The following is a 26,649-nucleotide window of genomic DNA, read 5'->3' on the forward strand; positions in this document are numbered from 1 at the left end:
ATCAATGCTACTCAACACATGACTAACTTTGTGTGTGTGTGTGTGTGGTGTGTGTGTGTGTGTGTGTGTGTGTGTGTGTGTGTGTGTGTGTGTGTGTGTGAGTGTGTGTGTGTGTGTCTGTGTGTGTGTGTGTGTTTCACCTGATTCTTCTCTGTTCTTTTTAAAAGAGAATGTGTTGCTTCTATAAACTTTATTGTCTCCAGCATGAACCTCACACCACCATTCCCCCTCCTCCAGCTCTTTATCGCTGTACTCTTTCTGGAGAGCATCATGGGAGCTGTAGTAATAGGAGTTTGTGTCCTGATCTTTGTTGCTGTTATTGTAGTAGAGCTGGTGACTGATTGGAACTGGGATTTGTAACTGACTCATCACTTGGAACCTGTTACAAATACGTAATAGTAGTTTAGTAGTTTCTAAATGTAACGTTCGTGATTTAAAAAGTCTGAACCAAAACATAAATAAAATTGTTAACTCGGGAGAAAAGGTTTTTGATCTGGGAAAATTTAGGGTTGCTCATAATAAATCATTTTGCACTTTTAGCCTTTAATGTCTTTACAAAAAAATGTTTTTCCTCTTCCACAAATATTTTTCCCTTACACTAGTCTACAATTAATTCGTGATCTGTCGGATATTAGAAAACGAAGTGGCCCCCGCAGAACGCCAGAAAAATATCTAACGAAGAAATTCACGAAGGTTGGATCATTAGAATTTTTATCAGTAATTTTATAGTGAGGCATAGCTTATTGACAATTTCCTCACTTCAAAGATATATGCTCAAAAAAAGAACGGAACACTCCATGAAAATACAAGGCAGGTGTTAGTTATTTCTAAGTATGATTCTTCCCAACCATAACGCGCACAACCTGTAATTACAGGCCTATAAGGAAACGTGACCTTAGACGAGGAAAAACGAATCTTTAAATTTTACCTACTCACCCATTGTTTGTTTCCACTGATTCCAAAATCTGACCGGTCCGGTTCCTTTCACCGGATAACCGCCAAAATATATCGGACACTGGAGCACCCAAACCGCTCGCAAGACAACGCAGATCGGTGTAGTGTCTCGGTTTTGTCCGCTGGTCTTCAAGTGAATCGTTGAACCACTCAAAAAGCAACATGATTTTGCTATTTTTTGTCCAGACGTCCTCCTCTAAAAGCAACACAAAATTGTCCTACTGTAATTATTACATTAATGATAGACTATTAATGTCTCCTCTTTTTCCACAGGTGGGTCAAAAAGTACAAGCTATCTGAGTACTGGGACTTACAATATATATATATATATATATATATATATATATATATATATAGTTTTTTAAAAGCCGTAACGGTTTTATCTTGCAAAGTATCTCAGTGACATCAGGATTAAGAAAAACAGATTAACAAAGACAGATGTCTAACCAACTGTGCGCTGACACTTTCAGTGAGTAACAAATAAGCAAAATTCGTTTCTGTTCGTTATTCTGAAAATGAAGATGTAATGACAGTCACTGATAATTTGTTTCTTGGTCAGCAAAAGTCTCTTGAAGGCTGTAAGGCAGGGAATCCAGTTTAGACGATCCACACTCCTGGATGATTTGCTTACAGGATCTGTGTGACCACAACTGATCATAATGTTGCACTGGAGAGCGACTCCGTATTGCGGGGTCTGTTGGATCAGGGTCGCAAATGAAATCTGCAGTGGTCTGTATCTCCAAGACTGGACTTGAGAATCCATCCTTTAAACAAATCTACATTTTATACTAACACATAACTGTCAGAGTTTTGACTTCTCTCGTTTTGGGTTCATGTTGCATTTCTTTATTCAGTGACTTTTGATGACCGTTAAATCTCTCCATGTCCGTAAACTTTTATTCTTTTCACATTGAATAGTTCTGTGGCAGACACTAAATTGACAGGTTGTAACAGACATGTCATTTTTTTACGCTTGTCTTTGTTTTTCTTCAAACCGATGTCCCCTTTCTCTGTGAAAATCCCTGTAGAGGTCATAAATCCTTCTGTTTGAAATTTTCAGTCTTTTTTTCCTGGATTACCTTTTCTTTCAAAGTTTCGAATGCACGTTCTTTTTATTTGTAATAAAAATAATTGTTTTATTTAAGTGTGTATTAATATATTTCATTCTGATTCATTCGACAGAGACTTTGCTTAGATTGATATCAATGCATCAAAATGAGATTATAAACAAAGTCACAATTTTTACTAACCTCCGACATGCAGTCGTGTGCCTCCAGCCTTAAAGTCAATGAATGTGCTCGACTTGCCTCCGCAATAATAGCGGCCTGAATCATGCTTTTCAGCCCGCAAAATCGTCAGCTGTACTTCAAAATCATTTAATTTTTGACTGGAAAATCGACACGGTGGTTTCTGACAGTCTGTGTCAATGACCTCCACTGTTCCGTTGGTGTCGAATCGAGTCCAGCCCATATAGCCACCATTACAGCCCTGTGTTTTCACACAGGGGCAATTTATGGAGACATCACTGCCTGGTTTGGAGATAATTAACAGTGCTGCACCTGTGGGGAAAAAAAAAGAAAAAAATGGTATGATTTCAAATTGAACTTTTGAAAATAAAATACAGTTAGAGCTATACCCATAAAAAAAATCCTTGGTCCAACAAGCAAACAAACAAACAAATAAACGATCCTTTTCATTCTTTAGATTTTGTTATAAACATGTGAGGCGCTCCGTGCCGCAACGCACTGCACCGAATACATCAGAGCACGTTAGTTGATGGGACCACGAGAATGCAAGGACTTACCCACGTGGAAAACAGAGAGCAGAAGAAGAAGACATCGAGCCATGTCTCGCAGCAAAAGATGCACTCTCAACTTTAAGATTACTCACTAGATGAAAGTGCACAGAAAATGCTTGCATGCGCCTTCCGCCGTAGTGCGCCTTTGCGCACGGTGTGCGCTCTTCAACTTCAGAAGGGAACTGGTATCACCAAAACAGTGAAATAAAACGTCTCCCTTCTTTGCAGAAAAACCACAGTCAACAACATGTCCAATGAACAGAAAAAAAGAAAACACACACACACATGCACACACATGCACACACACACACACACACACGCACTCGCACACACACACACACACACACACACACACACACACACACACACACACACACACACACACAGACAGACACACACTCCCTCACTCACACTTTCAGCAGCTCTAACAATTGCCTTTTACGCATAAGGAGCATTGGTGCCGGACAAGCGCTTTAACCACAAAATTTTTCATTTATTTATATATTTTTTTTCAGCAACCAAAAAAAAAAAACTCCTCATATAACTTTGTCCTTCAGCAAACGAACCGTTTCCTGTTTTACTTCCGTAATGTTCTTTAACTGAAAAGAGAGTTAGTCAGTGGAACAGCTTAATTTCATGATATTTTGTCTGCATTCATACAACAAAGTTGGTCACTTTTATTATGGTCACACACACACAGAAATCACACTAATTAGTAATACAAAAAAAGTCATCATTACAAAAAAAAAAAAAAAATCAGATCTCTGAAGTTCCAAAAACATTAAAGACATTAAATTGGCCCATTTCTTTTGATTGTTAGACTATTTGAACACAAAGCATGACATCAAACTTGATTTACAGACTGAGAAAGAAGAGTCAGAGAGAATGTTAATAATGAACATTACCGCAATATAATACATAAAATATTCTTGCTGGACACACTCTGCAGAGAGAGATGGGCAGTGATATAGGTAAAGTATGTATAAATGCATATATCCTGTCAACAGAACACCCCTGCACTAACCTGGCCTGAGAAGTGGAAAGTTCTCAGTTGTTTTTGTTCAGTGGAAACTTTCACCCCTGACCACAGTGAAAGAACAAAGATGTGGTGTGAGCTACAGAGAGTGCAGAAGATACACTTTTTTCCATCTTGACTCGGTTGTCTCACCAAGAAAACTATTTTTAAATGCACTAAAAGAGTTGACAAGCTGACAGGTTAATAAATATATATCAGTAAATGCAAACTCATGTTGAAGACTTTTGAACAGCAACATCAACAAAAGGTAGTCAAAAAGACAGGAGAGAAAGCTTTTTTTTTTCCAAATAAAGTATAGACAGATACATAGATAAATAGACAGACAGAAAGAAAGATAGATAGATAGATAGATAGATAGATAGATAGATAGATAGATAGATAGATAGATAGATAGATAGATAGATAGATAGAAAAGTTTAAAGATCTGTGAAAGGCCTGAAATTTAATTATTAAACAACGTTGATTAAACTAGTAAGTACTGGCCAATATATCATTAAAATTACTGATGTAGAATTTGCACTGTGTAGGCACATTACTTCTCTTTAGTCTACTTGCGTGCGTGTCCAGCCTGATAATGAACGTAGCGGTGGCACTTATGTAACAACCAGCTGCTCAGTAACTGTCTGCTTGGTTTTGCGTTCTGCCTGTATTCGGTCTGCTTTGTATGTCGTCTGCACTGGATAAAGGCCTCTCCAAAACTAAAGTAATGTATGAAGTAAGTAGAATGGCCGCACGCGGACAGGAGAAAGGTCGAACGCGCAGGGTTTTACATTTCAGTTTTACTTTAGGTCTTTTGTTTTCTGTATCTTTATCAAAATGTTACCGCAAATTAATGAAGCAGCAGTTACATCTCCAGATCGAATAAGGTCGTTCTAAAAGGTTTGTAATTTAGAAAAAGGGCGGGAAGCGTTGCGTTCACTGTCTGGCATGTGTGAGTAGACAGCTGAAGAAAGATCACACCAGTGAGAGCAAAGCCATGAACCAAACCAGAAGCGTTTGCCTGTCCTTCTAACAGAATGAAAGAAAAGGGATCCAAAGAACTGTATTTTTCCGTCGATAGTCTCGTGTTACAAGAGGAAGGCTCGGCAAATACGTGAGTACTTGGTTGTCGAAAGTCACGTTCGTTTTTGCTTTTTTAAAAAACAAAAACAAAAACAAAAAAAACCCCCAGAACATTTCAGCTGAAGCTGACACTCATTCTTTTCAAGAAAACAGTGAAACAGATGCACGTGAATGACAGGGTTAAATGAGGACTTCAATCTTCGCTCTTGACAGTTTTTATAGCTTTTGCGGAACCTTGGCTGACGTATGTTGCTGTTCGATTTTTGTTCCATGAAACATTCTAATTGCGTGAAGTTACTCCCCCCCCCTCTCTCTTTCTCTCTCTCTCTCTATCTCTCCCCCTCTCTCTCTGGTGCGTGTGTGGATATGTGTGCAAATAGCGTGTCGTTTTAACTCAACTGAAAAACAGCAAAGAGGCTTAATTTGCTCGACAAGACCACTAAAATAAATCACATCTAATATTTCCAGTTCAGCCTGACTTTCACATTTCAAGTGATTCTGGGGTGCGTTTTTTACATCCCTGATGTAAATGTATGGTTTAAACCATAATTATGTTGTTGGTCTTGATGGACCAATTCTATAAAACTTACTGGCGTGTTTTTCTCCTCCATTCATGTCACTGAACTTCATTCGACTTTGAACCTCGTCTTCGAATTGGACCCCGCCCTCTCTTATATTAATTTACTTATTATTTTTTTTAAATCTATTTATTTAGAATTTGAACCTGTTTCCGATTACTATGTCTTACTGTGAGATTTTAAGGGGGGAGAGTGGCGGTGGTGGGGGGGGGGGGTCGACGGCGGGGCTTAGTTTATGTCCCTCAGTTCGTACACTAAAAACTTTGTTACCCTTTTTAAAATATAACTCAGACGGTACAAAATAATAATGTGTAGAATATACCTTTACACAAAACCTGGTCTGACCTCAGAGCAAAAAATACTGTGCATTTCAGAAACTCAACAGAGTCCCTGATGTACTTGAAATAGATTGCTGCTGTTAAGCCATTTCTATTTCCACTCAAAAGCTCAAAGCTTCTTTGTTTTACTTGGAGTGGTGATATGAGTTTTCACCCTCTCCGTACCGTACTGGGGTAGCGCCCAACAGTCATGAACAGCGTTTTTCCTTTTGTTTTACTGTTCCTCAGTATCACTTTCTATACCGTTTGCATACACTGCAATCTTAGAAAGTCTTCAGTTCATGGCTTGTATACCGAGTGTCCTATATTAAACGTAACTAATGTTACATGATGGTTTGCGACAAACTTCGTCTGCTAGTATGATACTCTTGTTATTTTCATCATAATGAATAGCTGTTTATTTCGGTGTGGTTTTGGTTGTATTTATGTTCTAATATTATCTCCGTGGTGAACAAATCAGATGACCCATGCTTATGTTACTACACGCTTTTATGTGGGAAAGCGGCATAGTACATGCTGTCTAAGAGAACTGCCTCGTATCAGCAATGGGTATATCATTGAAACTTCGAATTTCAATGAAATAGGCATGTGCTTTGCGGATGCGGAGTCGGTTGTCTTAGATACCCAACACCCATGTGCTTTGCGGATACGAAGTCTCCAAAAGCATTTCTGAGTGAGGCTGAGAGCCATATTGGCGAATGATAGTTTCCCTGTAGACTTTGGTCTGTATAGATCGATTGAATTGAACAGAATGGTAAGTGTTAAATGTAAACATACACAGAGGGGGAGAGAGAGAGAGAGAGAGAAAGAGAGAGAGAGAGGGAGAGAGAGTATCAACTACACGTGCATACACACACCTGCCGGAATTTAAGCTGAGCTAGTTCTAACGGCCACACTTTGGGCGTATTGCTAATAATCAGCAACACAAAGGAAGCAGGAATCTTCTTAACCGCTGCAACCTTCCGCTTTAATAATAAGAATAATATGACAGTAATAGCAATGTAATGTATATAATTGGATTTATTTATATATATAAAAAACACTTTCTGACAGATGTTTCTACAGTGCCTGTCTAAGCATGGGAATGTTGGTACTTCAATAATCTGAACTTTCACACTCTTTGAATAAAGTGCCTGATGCTGCCTATTTGCTTTGGGCTTTAGGCTTTTCATTCTTTGTCTCAGATGCACTGGGCTGTGGAGAACCACTGCTGTCCTCGGGGTCGTCCATAGAGAGTTGGGGAAACTGGGCTCGCAGCGGACCAACCTTCTTTATAGTTTGCAGCTGGAGGATGCGCCGGTCTTCCCTCTTCTGTTTGTATGCGTAGATGCTGCACAGATACACACAGAACAGTTCTCTAATCACTATACATCTCAGACAGTGGTATAACTCTGAATGGTTATGGGTTTGTTTTTGTGATATTCATACCCACCCCCAACACACACACACACACACACACACACACACACACACACACACTGTACAACCTGTCCAAATACGTTCCCATGTTACTGCTCATGGCCTGAATGGGCCCCTTTGCTGTTTGCTCCTGCTGCTGCATCTCCTCTCTGCGCTGTGATTCCTCCAGCTCCTCCCTGAGTCTCTTGACCTCCTCCCGCAGGGCCTCCTCCTGCTGGCTGAAGCCTTGATCCAGCATTTGCTTCTGCTCCTGCAGTCTGCTCTGTAGCGCCCTCTCCAGCTCTTTAGTGTGTTCTGCATTCTCCTGCTTTAGCTTAGCCTGGAGAATGCACAGCGGGAGAACACGCACACACAAACACACACACACACACACACACACACACACACACACACACACACACACACACACATCATGACATCTTTGTTATAATCTCCCAGAATCTCTGTGGATAGTGGTGCATATGTGCTGATCTTAGTTTGTTGTACTGCTGTAACTTTAACTTTCGCTCAGGCTTCATCTCAATCTTATTACTGTACTTTTAGCTGACAGAGGTTCTCCTCGTGACTCCTCTCCTGCTCTTTGAGGAGTTGCTCCAACTGCTGACGCTTCTCAGACTCCGCCCTCTCCTTCTGCTCCAGCTCTGCCGCTCTCTGCCTCTCCTCTGAGACATAAGAAAAGAGCAGAGATTTACAGTCCAGTCAAATACAACTCCACAGTAAATCAAAATCACAAACCACAGTTCTTTCTGAAACAGAGTCACAGAGACACTACACATAGGAACATAGCTGATTTAGTCTTTCTTTTATCTTATTTTTAAATTCTTTTTGTTACACTGTGGTTGTCCAATGCACATGATACGATTTAATTGCTGTTATTTCACTGACCAAAGTTAGAATTAGATTTACTGTATTAATCCCCAAAGGGAAATTACACCTTTTTTGTTTGTTTGTGTGTTTGTTTGTTTTAGATTTAGAACATTTTAGATTTTGAAGTTCAGAAAAAAAGACATTTATGAAGCAGTCCTAATGCTGATGATCCTTTCACAGACTGATTTGGAAACACTGCATGAGGAACTTGTCTTTTAACATTAGACTTTACAGGAAAGAACGAACACATAGTCACTGCTTAAAGGAACAGTACAGTTTTTTTTTCCTTTGTCCTTTCTGTATTTTTTTCTCTTTTCCTCACAATCTATTCTTAGTCATACTACCACACATGTTACTTGTACCCTAATACCTTGCAGGGTGAAGACTAGGATACGTCTCCTTTACTATGTGTGAAGCCAGTCACTACTGTCTGTTAACTGAACCATCTTCAGAAAAAAATAATGTACAGACAATGATTCTGGAGCCCCGATTAACTCCAGGGTGACCACATGCAAACAGAGAGAAATACAAAGAGGAATAATGATCCATGAATTGGGCTTTCAACATATGCAACATACAGCATGTTTTCATCTTGCTGCTGGTTGCAGCAGTTTTTGTAATTGAATTTGTAATATTGCTCGATCAGTAATTTACAGAGATAAAAACTGCAGATGTCACGGTTTATAATGGCACTCAGCCGAACTCAGAGGGGAAACTCAGGACAAAACAGTGTGCAGACCAGTGTATCATCTATATATCATCATTCTAATGTTTGGCTTGTCTTGCACACAGTGAAGTCAAATATAAAATTAAAAGCCGGGAGTAAAGGAGGGGTTGAAACACAAATGCTCATATAAAGCTCATATCTGCTTTTATTTAAGATGATGTGTGTATCTGAATAATTCTCTACTTGTATGTACAATCCAGTACACATCAGATGGAACAAAAACTTTCCAAAGGGCACAAGGAGCACTGATAAGCCACTTTAGGACGAAGCCAGAGGGTTGAATGTCTCTGTGTGAGGTCCCAGGTCTTTAGATGATCTGTGGTAGATCATTTTAAAACTTTGCCCATTGTCTTATACTGGAGGAATGTGGAGAACACCTCAGTGCCTGTCTTTAAGAGAGGCATGACAAAGTCTTTGAAGACACCTCCAGAACTCTTAGTTTTTTCTTTCTTTAGCTGCTGGATCTCCTCATTCAGCAGATCAGCCTTCTCCTTGAAACCCTTTTCTAATAGATCTCTCTGCTCTTTCAGTTTGCTCTCTATGGCCAACTGCATTTCTTTCTGCTGCTGACGCCTCTCCTCCTCCATCTTCTCCTCCATCTGCTTCAGCCTCTCCCTCTGGCTCCGACGCTCCTCTTCTATTGATTTCTCCATCTCCTCCTTCTTTTCCTGCTCTGCTTTTACCCTCTGCTCCATCAAGGCAGTTCTTTCCCTCTCCTCTGCGTGTTTCCCCATATCCCAGAAAAGAAGGGTTGGGTTCCAGGAGGGCAGATGCCAAAAAAGAGAGAGGGAACAGGGAGATGAGACAGGAGCAGGAATTATCTCTCCAGAATATTGATCTCTGGTTACCTGAACACAGCTAGGCCTGTAAAGGCTTTCAAAAGATATGAAAGGCTTTCAAGAAGCAATCAGTTGACATTGTCCCATCATGGAGTCATTTCCTGACCAATGCAAGACTGATGAGAAAACCTGACCATTAGAAACATAGTGAAGGAGACAGATACAAATCTTTTCCCTCATGGACTGACATTTGTGTTTTGGACTGAAAACAAAACAAAACAAAACAAAACAAAACAAAACAAAAGATACAATTTATAACTGCCCTTAACAAAGAAACAATAGGAGTATGTTGCCAAACCTTCTCACAGGAAGTGCAATGTTTCAGGAAGTGTGAAAGGAAATTTTTCAAAACTGATTTGAAAGAGAGAGAGAGAGAGAGAGAGAGAGAGAGAAGTACACCAAATATAAGTTGTGTTTGTGGCTAGTCCATTGACCACCACCAGATCAACAGAGAACCAACAGAACAAAGCTGCACGACTCCACAGAGAGTTAGAGATGTGTTCTAAACACTGTCACTGCATGTAATCGTTGACTAATTGTCAAACTGTATGTATGATACAGTTAGAGTGAAAACAGTCAGGAAGGGTTTACTGCAGGAGCAGGAGAAATCCAGGACATCTCCTGATTCCTCTGACTCAGTGAACTGGGAGATCACAGCCATCTTACCTTGTATCCTCTTCTCGTTTTCAGTCAGTTTCTGATCGGCCTGCAGGATGGAGTTGGACTCTGCACTCCTCTCCTTCATAAACTCCTCCAACACGTCCTCTGCCTGCAGAGAGCACAATCAACACAACACAGTTTTGTCATTTTTCATATATATGTATCAAACCACCTGCAATCAAATGCTGTTTTTTAGGCTCTTAGTTTTACTGCAAAAAAAACCCCCAAAAAACAAAAAACAAATGGCCACAATCATCGTACGACCATGACTTTGCTGGACTGATGGACTTTGAATATGACTTTGAATATTCGTTTATTGACTTCGTTTTGGAATTCTGTCTCAGCTTTGGTGTTTTGATTATCACGGGGAGAAGGACAGGTAAGGTAGGGGATCACCGTGGTAGTCTTTCATTGTGTATGGGGGTAGGTTAGAGGCGGGTGCCACTTGTGCATGTTTTGTTATTAGGTAGTTAGCAGAGCTAGGTTTTTTTTGGCACTGTCACCTTTTCTTTTGTAGTTCAGCGTGTGTTTTGCTGTAGGTGTTTTAGTATGGTTTTGTTCTGCCTGTTTAGTTCCTTTGACACTGTCTGTTGTCCTCTCCCCGTTCCCGTGTGTATTTGTATTGTAAATATTCCTCTATACATTTGTAAATATTATTATTATCATTATTATGATTACCCGCGTCGTGTTTTCCTCACCATCACGCCGTCCAAAACCAGCACAGGAGATGGGTTTCCTTTATGTTTCGTCTCTAAGTCATACCCCTAGACACCATATCACACCTGGGACGTAACAGTCTGCTTATGTCTGAACCTTTATTTTCAGATTCTATACTTGTAATCATGTCTTGGGATCCAGTAGATAGGTCTACTATTACACTGCCAGCTCTGCCGAAACAATATCCTTCTTGACTTAAGTTGTTGTTAATACATATTTGTGTTCAAGATGTATGTATTTTTCTATGTATTCTTCATGTTCAGCTGTATTAATCGATGTTAACTTTATATTTACATTTATTCATTTAGCAGATGCTTTTATTCCAAACAACTTGCAAGACAGGCAGTCCAAACAACTGTATATTCAGAACACATAAGTTCAGAATACATTTTCATATATGTAACGTTACAATACAAACATATCACTACAGACCTACTTTCTCTTTACTCACAGTGCACCTACCCTGACTCCTTTGTTGGCCTGCTTATGATATTGAGCCAGTATGTTATCGCGGTCTCTGCAGTACACCTCATATCCACCAGGCTGGGCATAGCGTCCCTCCTGGAGCTTCTGAGCCACTGGTGCGTAGAAGTCCATGAGGAGCTTCCGGCATTTTTTCTCTGAGGCCTGATCATTCTGGTGCAAGATGTCAGCGCAGTGTTTATCAATGGTCTCCTGAAAGAGTTAAAAATACACACACCATGCATCAAAGTAGGTTTTGCACGGTATTTTTGGCAACATTTCTAGTCATTCCTGGATGCACAGGAGGTGGGGTTTCTGAGGGCATGACCCTGATGGATAATATTTAATAACGTTTGTGATTTTTTTGTTGTTTCGCATAGCTACATGTTTTATCTGGCTTTACTGAGTCAAGAAATGCTAAAGTCTGATATCATCTTTACACTGGACCAACCACAGAACCTATGTGATATGATTGTGAACCTCTAACAAGAACTGCATTTAAACAGATCAAACTCACAGCCAGTTCTTTCAAATACACCCCAGTCTCATCCTTAAAGGAGCGTTTCATGAACTCCTCTGTGGCCATGGTGTTGATCTTCTTGTGTTGGGAGAGGATCTCATTCAGCTCCAGGGGCACTTCATTCAGCACTTGTTCCATCCCAGACTTGTACACGTGAAACGCCTCCTTCACCGCAGCCTGGTTCTCAATCTGCGCTATGGCAACCACCGCGTTCTCCAGACAGGGAACATCGCCACGGGCGATCGTGTCCACGTAGGTGTGCACCAAATGACTCAGCACTGCCAGGAGAGAAAGCAAGGCAATAAATCCGCAGAACGATGAAGATTTCAGTGTTACAGAAACTGAGATGAGACGCATGAAAAAAAGATCTCTTCCCTTTAGTTTTGCATCTGAGAGATGAGTAAATGAGGTTTTTGCATCAGTCAAGCTCTTTGTAAGAAAGACTTTCATTTGTTTATATACTAAGTAAGTGTTATTTCAAGTAGTCACTAGACTGCATTTCTATAGTCCCTCTAACATATAGCACTCATGGGCTTATTCATTAACTGGCCCTGTGCTGCACATGAAGTTAAGGCCATCACAAGCAGCTTAGATAATGAGTGAGTGAGCTGCATTTTCACTTACTGACCACATTTCTGCTTTCACTTCATGACACCACTACGACAGAGCTGATAACCCTGCTGCTTGGTTTAATATTAGACCACCATCTCATTCAAACAGTGGACTCACTTCTTCCGTTGACAACCTGTCCTCCCTTCACCGTTTTCACTCGGCTCTCTGTGAAGATGTATTCGCAGAAACGATCGGCAGTCTCCCGAAATTCAAGGCAAAGGTCATTCACATCCATGCTCTCCAGATTCTTCATGTTCTCCGGAGCAGTTGGGAACGGGAAGGTAAAGCACTTCCGAGATGGGAAGTAGTTGCGAATACACTGTCTCGGCAGGTTGTAGTTGATCACGTTCTTTCCCAAGCCTGCAGAGCAGAGGATCTAGTCATCAGATTAATGAAAGAGAGAGACCAGTGACCAAAACATGCTCTGACCTTTGGCCAAAAAGGGCAATGGTTTTTCAAAGAGAGACAAAGATAATTAACATTTTTAACCATTTATCTATTTATTTATTTTCCCTGCCATTCTTGTCTACAAAACAGTAAAATACTTTTTTGTACTATCTTTGTTATACCATTACGCATTCCTCAGACTTAGATAGTTGTTAAAGATTAAGTAGTCCAAAGTCCACCTATATCTTCATCTGTAACTTCTCTACTTGCACAACTTTTACGGGCTCAGAGATAACATTTACTTACTACTTACATACTGCTTACACGCCTCAGTGACTTAAATGTCAATCATTCTGTTTAATTTAAAACCAGACACTCGTCTGCTCTTTTCCTAACCCACTTGCATCTCTACGCCTGCCCTGTGGAGGGCTTTGCCATTTAAATCTCACCTTTCTTCAGATTTAGGGCAAAATTCAGGTAATCATCTTCTGTGACATCTTTATCGTTGATTATCCGTTCCAGGGTGAAGTCTCGGACAGTCCACACGAAGTTAGGGAAGAACTTCACAAACTGAGCATCCTGCTCATCTTCCTCATCTCCCGCTGATGAAGCACCTGATGATTTTACCCTGATCTGCTCCGTCAGCTCCGTGACGTAGCTAAAGCAAGCTGAGGAAAAATGACTGAGAAATGACTGTACATAATCAGACATATGACCCCATAACTCCCACCTTAAATCAGATAAACAAACAAACAAACAAAGAATCAACAAAAGTTTGATTCTGGGGCTATGTGTGAAATAATGGAATCACAAACATATTCTATATTTGATGATTCTTTATGTAATGTAATTTCTGTAAGGTGATGTGTGTGTGTGTGTGTGTTTGTGTGCTTGTTTCAAGAAGCCAAGAACAAGTCTGAGATGATATTTATACCTGTTTAAACATTACTGATGTGATGAAAAAATTTCATTAGTTGATATAAGATGTAGGACAATTATTATGAAATGGTTATATAAACAGGATTTGAGGAAGGTAAGCCTTCCAACACCAGTAACCCCCCCCCCCCACACACACACACACACAGAAGTGTATTCCTAAGAGTCAAATACACTTAGGAACACACTTCTGAAGAGAGAGTTACGTGTGGCGCACTGTGGGTACGTTTGTTGTGTGCGTCTTGTTTCCCTCCATGTGTTTCGTCTCCATATATTCTACACTCTCCTGACGCAGGTACCCAGCTGTGGCGCTAAAGGCTGACAGTCCCATCTGGCCTGTTGTTAGGTCCCGCCTCCTCCCGCCACTTCTGTATTTTGTTACTAGTTAGTTAGTGTAGTCAGGTTTCCTTTGTCTCTGCCACCTTTTTGTTTTGTAGTCTAGTGTGTGTTTTTCGGTAGACATTTAGGATGGTTTTTGTTTTACCAGTTACATTTCTTTGGCACCGTCTGGCGTCCTCTCCTACCTGTGTGTGTTTTGTGTGTCCCTGTAAATATATCCCTGTACATATTTTGTAAATATCACTTTGTAATATTCCAAATATATCATGCACTTTTTTTTTCCACAACCGATTCCCTGTGTCTGTGTTTTCCTCCCCCATCACACCATCCCAAAACCAGCACAGGTGGTGGGTACCTTTATGCTATGTCCCCCCTACATACCCCTAGATACCACACTACACCAGGGACGTAACAAGAGGAATGAGAGAGACAAAAGGATACTGGAGTTTCTCCAATGCCTGGTTATCGATAGTCCCTCTGCTGTTATACACCAGAGTGCTGCTCAGCAGAACAGCCAGACAGAAGATCCAGGCATCATTCTTCGAATCTCCCTAAATCACATGCACATAGATTAATCACATTAACCGTTTAAATGTGTGATGTTACAAGATGTTGTTTATTTTTCTTTTAAAGAGCTTTTCTGTTACTCTATGTTTCTGTGGTGATCCTGGTATACTAAACATAGGTCTCGTGAACTTAAATGTAGTGTTGTCAGGGAAAAACTCTTTGCACGTTTCAGTTACAGCAAACCCACTGTCCTTACCTTGTCCACATCTCCCAGTCCCTCAGTGTCCAGCAGCACTAGAGTGTGTCCAGGTTTCTTTGGGTGAGGAACACACCACATCCAGATGCCCTTTGTCTTGGACTCTATGGTGTTGCCCAGGGCAAAACCTTTAAAATTAGCAAAACAATCAAATGCTCAGTTCCAGATAATAACATTTAGGAAAGACAATCACAATGTAAAGCTCTTATTCATTCATTATAGAAACACAGATTCAACAATTTGAAATAGCCATTTAAAGTTTTGATGAGTGCAATTTAATGTTTTCATCACTCTGTCCTTTTCTCTTGCCTTGCCATGCTCAGTGTTGAGGCTGAACATAGAGGTAGTTGTCTAACAGACTGAGACATACTGAATTGTAGTGAGCTTCCCACAGGCACTGTATCTTTAGGCTTAAAAACAGCCATGCACCTCAAGCTTACTCGTAAAAGAACAGTATAAAAATCATGTTAAATTTCCACATGCATCCTATTCAAGCACCTCATCTCATGTTCATCTCATGGTCTCTTAGAGTCATCATATTTGTCCTCAACCTCAAATCTCACCTGTTTGCTTCCCGGCCAGGCGGTTCATGAGGTAGGATTTCCCTGTGCGGTACAACCCCACTACTGCCACCACAACCACTGGCTCTGAGATTCCCCTCAGATATTCCAAGGCCTGTTCACCAGTGCGGAGCTCTCCGTGAACATTCTCAATTAGACATAGAGGCGACTTCATGGGGTTTGGGTGGTTATTCATGATGCCTTTGATCTAAAATATAACCTAAAAGTGAAACCAAAACATACAAGTGTGTCTGTTATGAGTGTGAACAGTGTGTTAGTGTATTAAAATATGACAGTCACCTGTGAGTAGAATCTAGAAACTCAAGCCTGTCAGTTTACCGAGTGCAGAGTCCTCTAGTCTCTCTTGATAAAGTAATGTAACAAACTGTATCTAAAGCATACCAGTACAACAATTAAAACTCACATACACACACAATGCGTTATGAACGATATATATTAGGGCTGTCATTAACTTTGACAGCCCTAATATATATTTATATATACATTACGGCTGTCAAAGTTAATGCAGTCTCAACCCGAGTTCGTTCTTTCTTAACATGTCAATGCATTACCGCGTTAATTTTGACTTGGACTGTAATCAAAGTGAAAGTTAATGCGTTAACACAATAATAACTATATTAACTAACTAACTAACTAACTAACTATGTGTGTGTGTGTATATACACACACACACACACACACACACACACACACACATATATATATATATATATATATATATATATGGCTTAACATATGAATATATCTCTGAATAAATAGAAGTTTGTTTATACTCAGGCATATCACAAGGCAGTCGTTCTTCTTTTTTAAATAATTACTTTTTTCCCCCCTTTTTCTTCATAGACTACTTAATGAGCAAAACAAAAGCAGCACCAGTAAAACACCACTGGCACTTGTCAAAAAACGCTCAGCAACGTCACCAAAAGCAGCGTCAATCCTTTAGACAAACTTAAGCTTCCTCATGCATTTGGTGACCATAACTATCAAACTGAATCGAGCTATTGTTCATCGCTGCTATTGTAGTTTTATGTCCTATGGTCTTACCTGCGGAGCTTGTATTCCGAATACTCGCTGTCTGTCGCGGTGCCACTGAAGAAGTGGTCCAAGGGTGCTATTTAAGACTTCTAAAAGGGAAAGTGAAAGTGTGTTTGCTTTAAAACAGGCATGTCCAAAGTCCGGCCCGCGGGCCAATCACGGTCCGTGGTCAGATTCCATACGGCCCGCAGCTTCATTCTTATTATGTGTTATTTATGGCTCGCTAGCTCTGTCAGAATAAATAAATCATAAAACTTTAAAAATGTAATTCCTCCTTTCACCACATGGTGACAGCACCATTCTAATGCTATCTGCCTCTGCATCTGTGCCGCGAACCTTTCTCCGTTCATTTCTGCCATGGCGACTGCAAAAAAAGAGAGAAAAGTTGAGGTCAAGGATGAGTGACTCCCACTTACGTGACATTTTACGCATCTCAACCACTGCCCTCAAGCCAGACCTGGTCTCTTTACTAAAATCTAGATATCAGTATCACCCTTCTCATTAGTGTCATGTGTTCCTTAACAGTAAAAAGCCTAAAGCACACCAATGCAACGCACTAAAGCAAACTTATTAAACTCTTGAATAAGATTTGGTTATAACTGTTGATGTTCCTAGTTCCTAGTTGAGTGTATTGTGTACTGTGTACATATTGTGTGTATTGTGTATATTTACATAGGGGTTTATTTCTTGTTGTGGCAAGTGAATTTCCCAGTTGTGGGATTAATAAAGTATAATCTTCCTGTAGATGTGACACAAACTTTGGCTTCCTGAAAGATTTTGTAAAAGACAAGGGCAAAATTCACTTGTTTTAAACTTTAATGATAACAGACCACTTTGCATTACTTATAACTCCTGTTTAAAATGTTCATGAGGCAAAGATATTTATCAAACTCATGGAAATTTAAGGTATTCTATACAGTTTGTTCAATGTTATCTGACTCTCCAGATATAAATGAAAGGCAGAATTGTGTCTTTAGAGTTGTTCACGCCTGCCTGAGTGGCTTATATTTGGTTACATTAATGTTTGCCTTGCTAGTTAGCAACCTGAGGAACTGGTAAATACAATTAAGATGCTTAGCAATTCCTCTGTCATTGAAATATATTTCTTAAACAGACACAGTAGGCTGCTAACGATACTGAGTTACATTAATGTAATCAAATATAAGCCACTCAGGCAGGCGTGAACAACTCTAAAGACACAATTGCCATTTGAAAAATAAAGGTAACTGTGACAATGAAAATTGTTTTATAACACTGTGTATTTTCATGTAACTTTTGTGGTGAAAAAAATGTCAGAAGGAACTATTGGCCCCTGGGCATCTTCACTTTATCAAATTTGGCCCTCTTTGCAAAAAGTTTGGACACCCCTGCTTTAAAATATGCAGACACATTCATGAGGAAGCCACAAAACAAATTGGAGCACGTAGTCGCCGATGTCTTTAACTGCAGTTACCTGCAAAAGCAAGCAAGATGTGTGATCATATAGACTGATTCAGTACATGCTCTACACACGTGTTTTGGTTATCCGTCAGCACATCTGATGTAAGTCATCAAAAGCGCAACCATAAACGTGTCAGCTAAGACAGGTGTTTCACTTTAGGAATGACACAAAGATATGCGTGAGAGGGACTTAAACCTTTGCACATGAAGTGACTTCCCAGAAAGACTCCAGGTTATTGTAATTTCGATCGCTGCAGAGGAGTGGTCAAAAGTGCAACTTTATGGGGTAATACAAAATAATTTTGTTTAGTTCTGTCATAAAGATAGGTGCAAGACGCATTAGCGACGCTTTTGTCTGAAAGTTTCCAAGGACTGCCGTCACCGAGCAACAATCTTTACAGAGAGCTCTAGGATACGACTCCATCGAAGGGTCATCTACTTTTTCAAAACCCGACTTATTCCTATCATCATCAAAAGGAGGCAAAAACTGACAATTTGTTTCTCGGTGAGTTTTAAATCGACTAACGCACCTAATGCAAGTAATATTTATATGCATGTAGTATGGTTAGCAGCCTACTGTGTCTGTTTAAGAAATATATTTCAATGATAGAGGAATTGATAAACATCTTAATTGTATTTACCAGTTCCTCAGGTTGCTAACTAGCAAGGCAAACAAGTTTTATACTGTACTACACATCCATTACTGACTAGCTACAATGCTTTGATCAGGAGTAGAGTGAGTTGTAGGCTACTGTTTTTTACTTAGTTAATTAATTCATAAAAATTCTCCTACTATTTTGTCCATTAAATTATTAATTAATTAATCATTAATTAATTTAAAGTAACTATGTAATCAATTGATTAGTTTATAACAGTATGTCTCTCTTTTACGCTGGGCAATATGTGCACCAGTAAATGCCCAGAATTATTTATGTATGTATGTATGTATGTATGTATGTATACAAAAGATGCAGGCAAAGTTTTAATTGAACACCATAAAAATTATTTCACTGTTTGCTGTCATTTCTGTGAACTGTTTGCTGAACAATTTATATTGTGTAATACTCTACAAAGTACAAACCTTAATTGTTGTTCAGGCTGTGTAAATCAGATAAAATGCCACAGGCACTATGTCTGACCAATCGTCACACTGTGTTGTATAGTGTTGTGTTGTTTAGATGGAGAGGATGAAGTCCACAGTAGAGATGCCAGAGCCAATATGCCTGATAGATATGGACATGAGTGGACATTTGTGTGTGAGGAGAGAGGCAGTGGAGATTCTGGAGAAGATCACACAACCTGTGGTGGTGGTAGCTGTGGTGGGTCTGTACCGCACTGGAAAGTCCTACCTCATGAACAGACTAGCAGGGAAACAAAGAGGTGAGCTGACTAGCTGGTTCTCTCTCCTATAAAAGTGTTTGATCTCTTTTGTTAATGAACTCTTGGATAGTTAAACTCTTGGATGGTCAGTAATCTAGCAGATAGTTGACTATCTCTATCACCACTGTAGGCTTTGCCCTGGGAGCCACCATAGAGTCTAAGACCAAAGGCATTTGGATGTGGTGTGTACCTCACCCCATTAAAGAAGGACACACTCTAGTGCTGGTGGACACAGAGGGACTGGGAGATGTGGATAAGGTGAGCACCACAAGATGCCATGAGTGCTTTGACTATAATGGACTCAATGTGACAATACCATTTGTATCTCCCTTGTTCTGTTTAGCTGTTCTGTTTGGGGTGATGGATCCTTTGGTCAGCAAACCAGGAGTCTGATGGCTGCTGGTTTCAGCTCCAGCCATGGAACCAAGGGATATTGATTTAGTATTGTGAGAGTAGTGGTTAAAATGTCTCATTCCTAAAGCAGAATTGTTATAAAGTTCCTATAACATGTTACCCTTGTCTCTCCTACGCATCATCCCAGGATGGTGGCCTTTTAAATGATAAAGCCTTTCCCTAGTTTCCTTAAAGAAAGAAAGAAAGAAATAATAATAATAATAATAATAATAATAATAATAATAATAACAATAATAATAATAATAATAATAATAAATCTGATCTGAAGAGCTGCACAGTTCTGATCGGCTCATCTACTCATCTGACCAATAATCTGACCAATATTTATCTAATTCCATCCTAAAGGGCTATTCCGAGATCATCTGATCTGATAATCGATCCTAATCTGTTTTGCGGTGTGTCTCAGGGGGATGAAAAACATGACACCTGGATCTTCTGTCTGGCTGTTCTACTCAGCAGTACTCTGGTCTATAACAGCATGGGAACTATCGACAACGATGCTCTAGAAAAACTGCAGTATCCTTCAACACACACACACACGAAAAAAAAAACAAAACAGCAGGTTAAGTGCTTTGACCTCTTATTATTGTGATAGTAGCCAGATTTGGTATATAACCAAATACATTTTTATAATTTTCACCCCAGTACATTTCCACCAATTACTCTCATTGCTCATTTACATAGGCACATTTGCACAATTAGTTGTATGTCCAAATTTCACTGCATTGGCTGGCAGAAAAATAATACCCAATGGTTTTGCCTTTTGGTGATTGTCAGAATAAATTTGACTTACTGAAAGGCCTGGGATATGAGTATGGTTGAAGTAGCTCTAAGGTGCTTAAATATTTACATTTTTTGGAATGCAACTCATATAAGATAAGGCGATTGCTTTGCTTAGCATGGGAGTAGGGAGTAATCTGTATTTGCTACAAAATCTGTGTCAGTACATTGCATAAGCTAGTGCTCTGGTTAAAACTGGCTACCTTAGGGTTGTTGAGAAGCTCAGATACAGCTTGCTTGTCAGTTACAGATTTAGTAGGCAAATTAGCTTTTCTTATCCTTAACAGATATGTTTTTCCAGTTCAGCAAAGCATCATTTAGCATTTTAGATATCCAGGTTCATCCATGTTATCCATGTTAGTGCCAGGCTAGATAGAATGCTAAGACTCGTAGGATGAATTAGATAATCAACATGTTAGGGCTGAATGCAGCTAATGTATTATCTGCCAGAGCAACGGTTTTGTTAATATGTTTAAGTAGTCATACAAAGATGAACAAGACTTTCAGGATCAACTGTATGTAATCAGACTGTTAAAGGGTGTTTTTTTCTTTTCTTTTTCTATTCCTCTTCGTAATGAACCGATTTACTTATATCCACAGATGTAAATGTAATAACATCTGACAATAAAAGAAAACAGTAATTGATATCTATTAAAGCAAATGTTGGTCTTTTTAAAAAGCATTAACCCATGAACATTTTCATGATCCCTCCTAAGACCTTTAGAACTGGATGCAATGTAAGCGCGTTTTAGATGATGTCAACATTTTCAAGACCCTTGACAATCGCTGATGACCTGAGTGAGGGAAGCGACATTGATGCCATCCACACGGAGGCTGAGATGCTAAGACGGGCTGAGAGCACTGAAATAAACAAACAAAGCATTTCACCTTCCCCACGTGTATTTCACCAAATCACAAAGCATGTTCATCAATCAGGAGCCTTGAAAACAATGACATCATTGAAAACACGCTCACATCGCATTTGATTATAAAGGGGGAAGCACACAAACGTTGCACCCGGTCAAAAAGGGATCACGAAAATGTTGCGTCTGGTCTAAATGGTTTAATACAGATGAACTTGCTCTGTGGCACCATAAGTCACATTGAGAATTTGTTTTTCCACTGACTGCTCCTTTGTGCCAGAATTACTGCTTTCCTGAACAGTGCCCTCTGCAGCTATGTCACTGAGCTGACCAAGCACATCAAGGTGAAGTCTGACTCAAAAGAGAAGAACCAGTCAGAGGATTTCATGTCCGTCTTCCCTTCCTTCGTATGGGTGGTGCGAGACTTTACACTGCTGTTAGAGCAGGATGGTCATCCAATCACTGCAGACCAATATCTGGACAGTGCTCTTAAACTTAAAAAAGGTGCAAGTAATGCTGAGAATAGAGTGGCATGACAGGAGAAAAAATGTCATAGATTCATGAGGCACTGGTTGTGCTTATAGGATTAAATTTTTCTGTAATGTTTTAGATAAAGGATCCTCTCCGGAGGTTTCGAGGTATAACCAGCTGCGGATGTGCCTGCGTGAGTACTTCTCAGTGCGGAAGTGCTTTGTGCTTGAACGTCCCGCCAACACAAAGAAGATGAGGCAGATGGAGCAGCTGACGGATGCAGACCTGGATCCCAGCTTTGTGGAGCAGGCTCAGGACTTCTGCACATACATCTTTAATAACGCTGAAGCCAAGACCATGAGTGGAGGCTTCAGTCTGACTGGCAGGAGTGAGTGTTCCACCACCATTAGTGTAAAGTTATTTTAGTGTTAAATCACCTCCTCCACTACTATTAGCATAAACTCAACATTATGTCCACCACTACCAATGGTATAGATTAAACATCACCTCCAGTATGATTGTGAGTATAAAGGTAATGTCTTACCTTTTTTCCAGTGTTGGGAAAACTTGCAGAGACCTATGTTGAAGCAATCCGCAGTGGGCAGGTGCCCTGTTTAGCCGATGCTGTAGAGTCGCTGGCTCTGATTCAAAACGGCCGTGCTATAACTGAAGCCCTCCAGTTCTACCAGAGTGAGATGAGCAGTAAAGTTCAGCTACCAACAGAAACACAAGAAGAGCTACCTGACATCCATGCAGCCGTGGTGAAAAGGACCGTCGAGATCTTCCTCAACGCCTCCTTCAACGACCATAACCAGGAAAACCAGATGGAGCTCATGGTGCTTTTAGGAAACAAACACATTAATCAGTTAAACAAACAAATGAATCAATTTGAATGAGAATCACATGAATAGACCATGATCAAAGATGTAAATCTTCTAAAAAAAAAAAAAAGAATCTAATTCCTCTTTTTATTACTTTATTTTTAAAGTATAAGTCAATAGTAGAATGAGATCATGTGATTTCTAGTATTGTTCAGCTGGCAAGTAGTTTGGCCTGGTACTAACATTCTTTCTTTCTTTCTTTCTTTCTTTCTTTCTTTCTTTCTTTCTTTCTTTCTTTCTTTTTCCCTGCAGAACAGAGTGCAGAATGAATATGAAGAGTACTGCAGACGTAATGTGGAGGAGTCTCGTAAGATGAGCAAGTCCATCATCTCTCGTGCGTTTGCCTCAGTGGAGACAGCAGTGAGGGAAGGGTTGTATATGCGGCCTGGGGGCCACACAGATTTCCTAAGCGAGCTCGATAAAGCAATTGAGCAATACAGATCAGAGAAGGGCCATGGAATCATGGTGAGCATTCATCTCCCGTTTTCAATGCAGAAAGTGGTTTCTCCACACATCAAAATCCACAACTGGAGAAATGATACATTTACAAATTGTAAAATACTGCTCTGCTGTACCTACTATTAGCATGACTGAACTTAAACACACACACACACACACACACACACAGGAGTGCCTCCACAATTTCATCTTAGGATAAGCACAGAAACCTCACCTCGCATGGGCACTTACACGCACGCATGTGCACACACATTGAGAGAGAAACACCACTGACTGTTCAATGAAAAATTAAATCTGGTCTACCTATTTGAAGTTTACTCTCCTTCATCGCATCGAATTAGAGCACTTTCTCACTGTCTATTTTCATTTCAGGATGAATGTTCATAGGGGCAAGTCCAGTGAGTCTGTCATTGTGTTAAATAAGTAAACAGGCTGAGTAAATAAGTCTCTAGATACGTCAGAGCGCGAAATGAGCGTTCGGCAGAGGCCATGGACACTGGCATAGTTTGCAGGACTTTCAGCACCCAGTGAATGTTGGTAGAAATCTGCTATGTTCTAACATTAACTAGGAGTGTAATTGGTGACAGCTGCAGGCGCCCGTGCACATACACGCACGCGAATGTTTTATATGTCTCTCTATCTCTCTCTCTCTCCCTCTCTCTCTCTCTCTCTCTCTCTTTCTCTCTCTCTCTCTCTCTCACACACACACACACACACACACACATTATTGACATGTTGGTATATGCATGCCAGGTTTTTCAGGAGCACTTTCGGATTTGGTCTGTGTGTGTTTTCACAGAAGGAGGAGGTGTTGAAAGAGTACATGGTTGAGAATAAGGGAACTGGACAGAGCATTCTGTCAGCCGACAAATCCCTCACAGAAACCCAGCAGCGTATTGAAGGTAAACTCTCATCAAACATTAATACAGTTCTTGTACAAAACAGTTGTGAGGGCTCTCTATGCGCAATGTTTCACTCACTGCTGCTTAAACTTTACACTTCACCCTCCCTAACCTTCACTTTTCTACAACTTTAAATGATGTGATTACCCAAAGTGGTTGCATATTTCTCCTTCACCTTATTGTTTTACATTTACCCATTCTGTATATTATCTCTCATATTTATTCCCCATACAGCGCAGCACAAAAGCTTTGAAGGAGAAGATATTTTACATGTGTCTGAATAACTGAATAATTCCTCCTTCAAAGGCATGCATGATGTACTCAGAAATTTCTTTTTTGTATCTGTGTTGAGGGTTTTATAGAGTAGTGCTGTTTATCGGAAGTTTCTGTTTCTCTCTCTCTCTCTCTCTGTATATATATGTATCTAGCTCGGAATATATTAATGTAAATCCAAATATATAAATCGAACTCTGAATATATAAATGTAAATCCGAATATATAAAACAAACTCTGAATATATAAAGGTAACTCTGAATATATAAATGTGTATAGCGTGCAAACCTCCTCCTCCCTGGTTTGGTGCACGGTTGAACTTACCATTGAGCCACACAGTCTTCTGTCACAGAAATGATGAACTATATATATCTCTGGCTCTGTGGGCCATCTCTGCACTCTGTGAAATTTGGCCCCCTAGTTGAAAGGTCCTAAAACCAATAAAATAAGGACCCCTTAATGAGGTCCAAATTGTTGCCTCATTCAAATTTAAATTATTTAAAGTTTTCGTTTGATTGTTTGATTTATTTTGTTTGAGAGTTACATTTATTCAGGATTTACATTTACATATTCAGCTTTATATTTATATATTTCTTGTTTGGCCCCTCAGAGACTAGAGTGTAAGTTTTAGAACACTTCCATTTTTCCAGTTTTTATTGAAATGTACGCAGTTTAATGTCTCAGTGAAATTAAAGTGTAGAACAACAGCAAAAAAAACCAGTAAGACTTAAAAAAAAGTCATGGAATTGTTCTGTTTAACATAATTAATCTAAAGTTTTTGACTCATCAAAGTAGCCACTTTTTGCAAAGTTTGGTCAGGCTAGGAACAATACTTGTCAAGAAATTAATGGCCAAAAATGGATTCCCAGATAAGGTTTTTTTTAGGCTATAAAAACAAAATAATATCAAGGGCTGAAAAAATATAAAAACATAGAATTTGAACAGGAATATTTTACAGGCCTTGGTTTGGGGATCCATTCATGATATAGGTTTGAACAAAATCTGAGATGGAGCTGCAACAACCACATCTGATCTGACACCAAACCCATATTTATATCAATAAACCACAAAAGCGTTTGTGCTAACAATCTAATATTACAGCTGAGCAGCTGAAAACTGAGGACTTGGAGAAGAGTCAGAGGGCTCTGGAGGAACAGAACAGGATTCAGCAGCAGCAGATGGAGGATCAACAGAGAGCCCATGAGGAGAACCTGAAACAGCTCAGAGAGAAGATGGAGGCAGAACAGAGGAGAGCTCAGGAACAGCGAAATCAAATGCTTGATGCCAGACTGAGTGTAAATATAATTTTCAGTCGCTGCACTGAATCTCTTGTTGCATGGTGAAAGGTCAACTTGTGAACGTGCAATTTATGAAGAGTACAGCTGTCTGAGAAAGAAAAATGTAACCCTAAGTTTCATAAACCAAACCAATGTTGTTATTAATTCATTAGGGATAAAATACATGCAGTTTACTTCATACCTGCCAATGCAACAGCCACAAGATCTTGTGATATCAAGCCCCAGTATTTGAATATCAAACAGCCCATAACTACTATGATACATTTCTCTTCCTCTGATTTCAGGAGCAGATAAATATGCTGCAACAGGACTATTTCAGAAGAAACATGGAAATGCAGATACAGATTGACAGGTTGAGAAGAATGCCTTGCCGTTCGTCTAACCAATGTCGAATCTCATGAATGTCCCACATATTCAGTGATGTACTCAAATTCTTAACAGTGCAAATATTAGGTTTCACTTTGTCCACATGATCCCAGAACACTTGATTTAAATTCTGAATCCCTTATTAAGGGGCTCCCAGATCAACACTGTTTTTAATATTAGTGTTCATGTATGTAAGAACTTAAATACCATTTAGCTGCTAAATATTGTTTTGGTGAAAACTGGAATAGGTTTCTATGGTGCATAGGCACCGACTTTACTTTTTCCTGGTGGGTGCTTGGAACGTATAAGCTTTAAACTGTCCAAAGACCGACATATCACCATATAGACCTATGTCAGTCGGATGTCACTCTTCTAACAAACACCCACATCAATACAAATAAAAAAAAAAAAATTAACAAACGACCCCCTCTACCACCAAGCGTGTAAAATTAATGCCAAAGAAAGAAATCAGTACAATAAATCAACACATGC

At 39.7% G+C, this 26,649-nt stretch overlaps 2 protein-coding genes across 2 annotated transcripts; one reads left to right on the plus strand and one right to left on the minus strand.

Moving 5' to 3' along the window:
• Positions 1 to 9,105: 9,105 nt before the first annotated feature.
• Positions 9,106 to 15,770, minus strand: LOC115820780 (guanylate-binding protein 1-like). Its single transcript, XM_030784452.1, has 9 exons — positions 15,578 to 15,770; positions 15,015 to 15,142; positions 14,693 to 14,802; positions 13,426 to 13,634; positions 12,707 to 12,949; positions 11,975 to 12,255; positions 11,458 to 11,670; positions 10,285 to 10,387; positions 9,106 to 9,497 (listed from the first exon to the last, which is right to left on the minus strand). The coding sequence occupies exons 1-9, from the start codon at positions 15,768 to 15,770 to the stop codon at positions 9,106 to 9,108; spliced, it is 1,872 nt and encodes a 623-aa protein (XP_030640312.1).
• Positions 15,771 to 19,257: 3,487 nt separating this feature from the next.
• LOC115821696 (guanylate-binding protein 1-like) lies at positions 19,258 to 26,192 on the plus strand. Its single transcript, XM_030785499.1, has 10 exons — positions 19,258 to 19,450; positions 19,581 to 19,708; positions 20,271 to 20,380; positions 21,821 to 22,011; positions 22,124 to 22,366; positions 22,534 to 22,814; positions 23,112 to 23,324; positions 24,118 to 24,220; positions 25,595 to 25,788; positions 26,076 to 26,192. The coding sequence occupies exons 1-10, from the start codon at positions 19,258 to 19,260 to the stop codon at positions 26,190 to 26,192; spliced, it is 1,773 nt and encodes a 590-aa protein (XP_030641359.1).
• Positions 26,193 to 26,649: the final 457 nt, after the last annotated feature.

The sequence above is a fragment of the Chanos chanos genome, chromosome 9 (genome assembly GCF_902362185.1).
Source record: "Chanos chanos chromosome 9, fChaCha1.1, whole genome shotgun sequence".
Classification (NCBI taxonomy): domain Eukaryota; kingdom Metazoa; phylum Chordata; class Actinopteri; order Gonorynchiformes; family Chanidae; genus Chanos; species Chanos chanos.

Excerpts from the sequence above, each read along its gene's own strand:
- LOC115820780 (XM_030784452.1), bottom strand. The coding sequence starts at position 15,770 with ATGAATAACCACCCAAACCCCATGAAGTCGCCTCTATGTCTAATTGAG. Across the intron at positions 15,143-15,577 it reads CCTGGCCGGGAAGCAAACAG|GTTTTGCCCTGGGCAACACC; the intron begins GTGAGATTTGAG and ends CTAATTTTAAAG. Across the intron at positions 12,950-13,425 it reads TGCCCTAAATCTGAAGAAAG|GCTTGGGAAAGAACGTGATC; the intron begins GTGAGATTTAAA and ends TCTGCTCTGCAG.
- LOC115821696 (XM_030785499.1), top strand. The coding sequence starts at position 19,258 with ATGAAGTCCACAGTAGAGATGCCAGAGCCAATATGCCTGATAGATATG. Across the intron at positions 19,451-19,580 it reads ACTAGCAGGGAAACAAAGAG|GCTTTGCCCTGGGAGCCACC; the intron begins GTGAGCTGACTA and ends TCACCACTGTAG. Across the intron at positions 25,789-26,075 it reads TGCTTGATGCCAGACTGAGT|GAGCAGATAAATATGCTGCA; the intron begins GTAAATATAATT and ends CTCTGATTTCAG.